Source organism: Acanthisitta chloris, unplaced genomic scaffold (assembly GCF_000695815.1).
Source record: "Acanthisitta chloris isolate BGI_N310 unplaced genomic scaffold, ASM69581v1 scaffold42161, whole genome shotgun sequence".
NCBI lineage: Eukaryota > Metazoa > Chordata > Aves > Passeriformes > Acanthisittidae > Acanthisitta > Acanthisitta chloris.
In genome coordinates, this window is record NW_008656116.1 from 2,930 (window position 1) to 10,790 (window position 7,861).

General features: G+C 53.0%; 1 protein-coding gene across 1 annotated transcript in view; it reads right to left on the reverse strand.

The window, feature by feature from the left end:
- AGPAT6 (1-acylglycerol-3-phosphate O-acyltransferase 6) overlaps positions 1 to 6,439 on the reverse strand; it is a 7,506-nt gene extending 1,067 nt beyond the window's left edge. The window contains exons 1-10 of the mRNA XM_009084172.1: positions 5,994 to 6,439; positions 3,272 to 3,341; positions 2,638 to 2,935; positions 2,383 to 2,457; positions 1,852 to 1,941; positions 1,643 to 1,736; positions 1,074 to 1,189; positions 788 to 843; positions 367 to 452; positions 33 to 161 (exon numbers count right to left, since the gene is read on the reverse strand). Of these exons, the coding sequence (XP_009082420.1) occupies positions 33 to 161; positions 367 to 452; positions 788 to 843; positions 1,074 to 1,189; positions 1,643 to 1,736; positions 1,852 to 1,941; positions 2,383 to 2,457; positions 2,638 to 2,935; positions 3,272 to 3,341; positions 5,994 to 6,158 (1,179 nt within the window). The 5' untranslated portion in view covers positions 6,159 to 6,439. The remainder of the gene's footprint in view (positions 1 to 32; positions 162 to 366; positions 453 to 787; positions 844 to 1,073; positions 1,190 to 1,642; positions 1,737 to 1,851; positions 1,942 to 2,382; positions 2,458 to 2,637; positions 2,936 to 3,271; positions 3,342 to 5,993) is intronic.
- Between the last annotated feature and the right edge of the window lie 1,422 nt (positions 6,440 to 7,861).

The following is a 7,861-nucleotide window of genomic DNA, read 5'->3' on the forward strand; positions in this document are numbered from 1 at the left end:
GAGATCAGACAGGCCAGGTTCACCTCACTTACCTGCCTGGTCATTGGGGGCAAGTACCAGACACTGCAGACGATGGCCCAGCTGGTCATCATCCTGAGGAGGTAGGTCACCATGCCATACTTGCTGCTGTTCCAAAAGGCATCTCCAAACTGTGGGTCATACTACAGAAACACAAGAGTTCATGAAAGCCAGGCAGACCTTGCACCCTCCCTGAGGCTCTGACTTCTACCCTAAGCCCAGATACAGACCAGCTCTCCCAGAGCACTACATGGAGTCACCTCAGCTTTCCTGTGCCCTCGGAGCAGGCTGGGCTGGGCTGGCAAGACAGAGGGCTACTTGTGCCCTAAGAACGTTGACTTCTCATACCTTGATCGCTACAGGGTAAACCGTGGCTCCAATTTCAAAGCTCCCCTTTTTGAACATCATCACAGAGGTGTTGTTGATGCATGTTCCTGAAAGAGGCAAGCACAATCTTCTCAACTTCCCTCTGCAAGTCAGTTCAGAAGTCTAAGCTACAGACTTAAGGGCTGCTCCACAGGAATCCAGCAACTTCCCCCTAGCCCTCAGTCCAAGCCCTGTTTTCTGTGTGCACAGAATGGGTCAACCGGGACATCGTGTATCTGGCTCCCATGTGGTGGGCTCAGTCAGCTCTAAAGACATAATGTCCCTTTTGTCTCAGTTAAGGGTCTCAAGCCCTTGGCTGTGCAAGAAGGGAAGGAACAGAGATGCGGAGCTGTCCCAAGATGCCCTTTTCACCAGGAGAGATCTGGCCTTGCTGCACACTCACCTTCTGGAAAAATGAGAATGGGCAGTTTGCTCTTGTCCTGGACATGCTCTGTGAGCCTAAACAGAACAGTGTCACCAATTAGCAGAGGGGACAGAAGCTCTCACTAGCAATCCATACAGCATACAGTCCTTGACCTGCAGTCACCAGGGGCTATCTGGGTGCCAGCAACAGAGGCACAGTCCCCCAGCAGCCATGAGGCCAGGCAGTGCCCTCATTCAAGGGAAGTGAGCAGCCCTCCACCTCCCCCAGCCTCCAGACCCACCCCTGCAGCCAGCGACTGTCACACCTTCTGGCAACGAGGTGACGATCTTTGACCTCGGAGCGCTCGAACCAGACATGGGGGCAAGCTTTCACCATGGCTCTCTGAATCACACCCATGAGCCCTCCGTGGATCTGGCCCACCTGAACAGGGCAAGACACAAGCTACAAGACCTGGGCATATGCAAAAGCCTAGGCAGCTCCCAGTTTCACAGCCAAGTTGTAGTTCATCTTCCTACTCCTGCCCTGGAAGGGCTGAGAGGAAAAGTCCCAGGCTCTGACTGGAAGGACAGACACAGCAAACCCCAAGTGCTTTCTGTGTGGCAGGAGGTCCAGCTAGGGAAGTGCTTTGCTCTTCCATCAACAGTAAAGCCCAGAGCTCTGCTTGCAAAGCTGTGCCCACAGACCCCTGGTGGTCGTGTCCCGGGCTGGGCTTCCTTGAAAGCTGTGCACAGCAGAGCCTGACAGGGCCCTGCCATGTCATGCAGGGAAAAGTAGCTCTGCATGCTCAAAGGCCTCTTGCTGCCTACTCCTTGTCCCACACAACATGCTTGCTGCTCCCTCCATGCAGGCAGCCAGGCAGAGCTGGGACCTTACCATTGCGTAGTAGCCATCACTGGCAAGGATGATCACATCAATGGGAGAGGTGTGATTTGCCACGCAGATGCCTCCATTTCGGGGTCTGTTTTCTCTAAATGCAAAACAAAGGTACAGGTGAGGAGAGAGGAACAGAGTGTGTGGCCTGCCAGAGGCCTGCCATGGATCAGGTAGAGGGCAGGGACAGTCTGCAGCCAACAGGCCCTTACCGGTCATGGTAGGTGATGATGGCTGTGAGGGCTCGCACGCAGATCCGGTAACACATCAGGTGAACATGCTTGCTCAGGAACTCCTTACACCTGCACCCAGGACAGAGACCATCACACCCCAGTCCTACAACCTCCCCTGTAATGCTGTCACTCAGCCCAGCTGCCACAGGCAATGAGATCCAGCCAAGCCTTCATGTCTCTGCCACAGAAATGCAGCATGTCCTGGGTTTTGCCACCAGCTTATGATCACTGATTCGTAACTCATGAGAACTAAAATTTGGCCTTTGCTCTTTTCTGTTATTACTCCTTTCAGAGGTCAGGGCTGACTGCTCTGCCATGGGCTTAGTGCTCACAGCTAGGTCCTGTGTTTAAAGTTAGAGTGTCTGTTCCCAAGAGGCCACAGCTGCCAGAATCACCTGCCATATCTACAAGTGGCAGAACAGGCAGGCCTTGCAGGAAAACTTCAGGATTATCAGGTCTCAAACTGAACAGAGGGCATTCCATCCCCTCTTCCCTCAAAGATGAACTCACCTTCCATTTGGCAAATATCCCACCACTGTGGTACCAGTCACCAACAAGCTGATGCCAGTAAATGCCAGGGCTATCCTGCAGAAAGAGGGAAACCACACACTAGCAAAAGCAAGCCAGAGGCCCTGCCCACCAAGGTGCCTGTCTCTCCTGATCATGTTGAGCAGGGTCTGAGAGGCCTGGAGATCAGCTGCACCTGCTGCAGCAGAACAGGACATCAGCACCCCTTGGCAGGCAGGTCCCTGCAACAGCACTCACCTGAGGGGCAGGAGGAAGCAGTAGCGGATGAGCACACCAAGTCCCCACAGCACAGTGAGGCGCAGGCTGATATATTGGAAGTTGTAGTTGGTCCTGCTGAGCAGGTTCCAGGATTCCAGCTCTTCAGCTGAGAACCTCTTGGTCACTTCATCATCCATAATGGTCTCGATGCCTTTGCGGCAGAAATAGAAGATATCTGAGAGCTCAAACTCAGGGGTGTCCAGGGCTTTGCCACTGCCACTCCGGCGGATCTGCTTGATCTCCTCCTCAAGTGATGTTGGCTCCTTTGCAATGATGCCTGCAACGTGCCATAGGCAGCTCTGAGCCAAGCGTGACCTGCCTGCTTGAAGGGAGCTGAGAGCCAGGGCCCTTTCCTGCCTGCCTCCTCAGGGTCCCCTTCCTTTCTCCAGTCCAGACAGGCACAAGCCAGTCCTCCCCCTTATTTAGAAATGAAGCACTCCTGGGGTGCTTCCCTGTCCTTCCTCGTGAAACAGAGCTCTCTGTAACTCCCTCCAATCCATCTACACGGAAAAGGCTTCCCAGCAAACCTCAGCTGCTCAGAGACACCACATTTACCCCATCTCCCCCAAAGAATTTTGAACTTCCTGTGTACCCATGCAGGGAATGATCTCACCATTGGCATAGGGCTTGTACAATGGGTGGTTCTTCTCCTTGGCACCACGCTCTATTCTCAGTGTCGCCCACTGCAAGACAGACAGGACAATCAAGATTCGCAAGACATGTAGCTCCACGCTGCACTGCCCGTTTTATAGTCTACTTTCAGGGAAGACCATGCTTCAGGGGAAGAGATGGGGCTAAAGCAGGAGGCTTCTGTACAGAGCTCAAAGAGTGAGTGATGAACACAACTGAACTGACGTGGAATCAGAGACTGGCCTGGGATGCAGATTTTTACAGCAGAGATCTGCCCACGGTGGGACAAGAGGACTGACAGGGAGGTGACGAGCACAGGCACAGGACAGCCATAATGTGCACACCTCTGTGTGCCACCCAGCAGAGCAGAGCCCCAGCAAGAGAGTGCTCACTGGTGAGATGGCACAACAAGATTTTCTGCAGCTTCCATGACCTCTCGGCTTTGCTGCACCTGGCAAGTGTTGCCACTGCACACCTTCTGGCTGAGGCATGTATCCTGCTGGGGTGGTCTGCACCACAGCACAAGAAGCTGGTCAGGGGATCAGTGCTATTTTTCAACCCTTCTTTCTTCCAAGCTCAAAGCAGAGCCTGTGTTTTCAGGTTGCTGCTGACAATATCAGGCTGATGTTGGGATGCGATCCTTCCCCCTCTGATTCAGCTAATGGCTGCTGCAGCTTCTCAGCTCACCAGTCTGCCCAAAACAGCACCAGTAAGCACCCTCAGACAGCTGGCTGCCAAATCCCATGCCTAGACTACCTGTTCTCTCGGTTGATTTTCAAGGGCACCAGCACAAACTGCAGGCCCGTTTTCTTAGCAGTCTTCCTGCTTGCCCTCCAAGTAACCCTGGCAGCCTGTAACTTGTGTGCACCAAACAGGCCTGAGAGGACAAGCTCCTGAAGGAGGACTTGTGTACAACATGCTTATCTGTGAAGAAGGGGAAATTGCTGGGAACTCCAGGCATCCTGAACTCAGCTCATGCCAGCAGCAGATCAGGAGGCAGCAATATGGGAATGCCAATTGCATACAGTGTCCGATTCAGCTTGCAGCCACCTCTGCCAGCGGTGGGAACTGCAGGATTGCAGGTTGCCTAGACACTGCCATCCCAGAAGTCAGGAGAGGAGCTCTGACCCCGCAGGACCTGAGCAGCCTATGGAGAAGGCCGAGCACCTCTCCCTCCTGACTACAGCAGCAGCAAAACTGCCTCTTGCCCGGGAAGCACCAGGCAGGTGTGCTCCTTCCCCACTGACAGAGGTGTGCCACTGCCAGCCAGGCCCCACAGCTTGGGCTGTGTCCCACAAACCACCAGACTCGAGTGCTGCTCCTCTGGGTTCCCAACACTGGCCTCAAGAGCTAGGAAAATATTTTGAGTAAATAACAGTCCCCAAAAATACCATTGTGAACAGCCAAACTTAGTGACTTCTGAGCAGTTGTGCATGAATGCTCCTCTCTCCCACCATTAACTCTTTGACAAAAGCTGAAATATACTTTGCAGTCTTTTCAGAAAACAGTTTCAAACACCAAAATAGGTGTTGAGCGTAAATGCTCCTGAATTGAAGGAAGGGGGAAAAAAAAAAAAGAGAACCAGGCAGAAAGTTCCATTTCACACAAACCAAAGTTATTATTATTTTTTTCTCCTGGTCCAGTCAATAAATTTGAAGTCAAGTCTTCAGCCATCTGTCTTAATGAAGCCCCTCACAAAGTCCAGGGTCTTCCCATTCATGCCCCAGGCTTTGGGGAGGACTTGAAGAGTTGAACACTATGAGCTCCAGGGCTGTCTTCCCAAGACAGGCAGTACAGGGATACTCTGGGGACAACCAGCCCTGTTCAAACAGCAGTAGCTATACCTTCAATCCTTTAGCAGCTTGAACTCCACATTTAAGAGCTTAAAATCTCCCTAACAAGCACAGAGCACCTGTTTACTTTTCATCGGGGCTGCCAGGGTTGGGTGGTATAGGCTTTACCTACTACTCTTAGGAGATAAAAAATTCTGGTCTCATCAGGACCTTGCTTCAAGGAGAGGTGTTGGCTGTGAGACAGTCCATAAAATTAGCCCGCCAAAGGCAGGCAAGGGAACAGCATGACCCCAAGCTGGAAAATTCCACTTGGCCTCTCTGTGCCAAGAGGGTCGGCAAGGGCTGCCAGTCGTCCTCTGAGGTGGCAGGTCCAGACACAGCTCAGCAGATGAGCAGGTGACACTCCAGGACAGAAGCGTGTTGAGAGCTCTGGGTTCTGGCCACAGATCATTCAGGGTTCACAGGACAGAAAGTCTTGCCTTACCTTCTGCTTTTGCTTCATCCAGACATGTCCCGGAGGGGAGCAAACTGCTGGCACAGGCTGATCCCTCCTCATCACACCCCACATTGAACTGTACCAGCACTCTGCCTTGCCTGGGACAATGCAGCCATCCCAGCACATGCCTCAGCACCTCTCAGATCCTGCTGCAGCCCTGCCTCCTGCTGAGCCTCATTTCTTTACTTTTCTTTACTTGAAGACTTAATAGATTAATTACAGGGAAAACCAGCCCACAAACAAATATCTGGTAAACTGTATTTGGCTGAGATAAGCCAAATGGGTCATCTGGCACCAGCATGACACCAACAACCCATCTGCAATACCCTGATGAGGCAAAAGCCTCTCTTCCTAGTATGACCACGCTTGACAAAAAACCCTATAAACACACAGAGAATTCTGAAAACATGACTTACCTGAAAAATCTTTAATAAAGTTTTCATGTAAACCTTGCGGATGCCAAAGGACACTCCAAAAATTGCTGGAACAATGATGAAAACCAGAAGCAGAGTGAAGAGGACAGTTATGGAAATCCCCAAGAGATTAACCACCAGGCTGTCAAAGGGGAGCAGGAGGAACATGGTGAAGGGCCCAGGCAAGGCTGGTGCCCTGCAGCCAGACAGAAGGGCTGCTGCCAACGATGAACCAGTCTTCCTGTTACTCAGCAACAGTCACACACATGCACCAAGTCCGCAGCCTTCTCACAGACCCCATGCCAAAGTTCACATCCTTTTGGGGCTCTGAGAGAGAAGGAATTCAACAGGGTCAGGGAGAGCTTGTGGGAAAACAAGCGAAGAGTCTGCCAGGAGCCCAGGTGAGTTCGGACAGTGTGGGCCGTGGAGCTCAGAGCAGACGGCACGTGCACGGTTCGTCCATGGGCGTGTGGTGGGCACGGCAGCAACGCGACTGCAGGGATGGATCTCCTCCCAGGCTGCCGTGGAGCAAGTCCTGCTGTGGGGCAGCTTGTGGAGAAGCTGGTGGCAGAATCCCTTCCTGGCTGCTGAAAGCATGCAGAGTCTCTTCAGAGGGACAAGGTGGAGTCCATCCCTGAGCCTGCATTGGAGGAGACCGAGGGAGTTGGCACTGGCAGGAGCTATTACTGCTCTCCCCACGAGGACACGCGCGCGAGCACAGGTCCTTGCATGACGCCTGGAACAAGTTTAATTCTGGAGGGCCCTGGCATCCACCGAAGGGTTGTTACAGACACGGATGAAGTCTGAGTCCCTGGAAAGCTCTTCAAACAGTGAGTTGGCTTCTTGGCAGATGAGGCACTCACATGCCACCAGCAGTAGTGGAGGAAACAGCAACCGAAGTCAGCAGCTCAGAGAGATGTCAGCGCAGAGAGGGTGGCAGGAGGCCAGAGACAGTGGGCTATGAAACCTGGAAGGCAGCGCTTGTGCTGAGGTCACCTCACTCAGAGCAGCTCCTGAGACACAGGAGACTCACACTGCTACTCCAGCTACTGCCTGACACTGTCACAGATTTGAGAATCACCCCCTGCCGCCACTCGTCCTGTATTTTCATACCACGCACACCTCAGACGGAGCAGACTCATCCGGAACCACACCTAAGGCACAGGACGCTGCAATCAGCTCCCAAGTACAGGAAAGGAGTGACAGAAAGCCTGTCCTCATGACAAAGATTTTATCACCTCTCTCATTTCAGGGGCATCCAAGAGCACTGAGGCAGCCAGGTACCCAGATTCCTGGGAAGGCATCACTTCCTCTGCTCCTGCACATCCCATCCCTGTCACATGGGGCAGCTTCACAAACAGTTCAGGACAGGAAGTTAGCCCAAGGGGAGAATTACTGCTGATGATTAGCCAGAGAGGAACTTGTTAGGGCACTGTGACCAGTCAAAGGTCACACACCTGTCACTACAGGACTCTGTGGGAGGATGTGTGCTCACAGGGCCAAGGAGGCTTGTGACAACAGATGAGTCTGCCCAGGAGACACTCCCCTGCAGACACCACCTTCACCTGGCTACCGAGTGTCAACCTGAGGATAGGATTTAACAGGTACCTGACGAGCACACAGGGATAGAGGAGAGTCTGTGAGGATCCTCTTGCTTCCCTACTCAGCATGTCCGAGCTGTTGGTTAAACACCGCTGTGCCAGCAATGCCAAGAATATTGTTAGTATTTGAAAGGCACACGCACACCCGCGCAGACCACGTCCTGGGAAAGGCAGCTCGTCAGCCACACGTGCAACTGCCCATTAGGCCAGAGCTGTCACCCACCAGAACCCACAACGCCGCCGGCAAACCGGTCGGACCGGCGCCCTGAG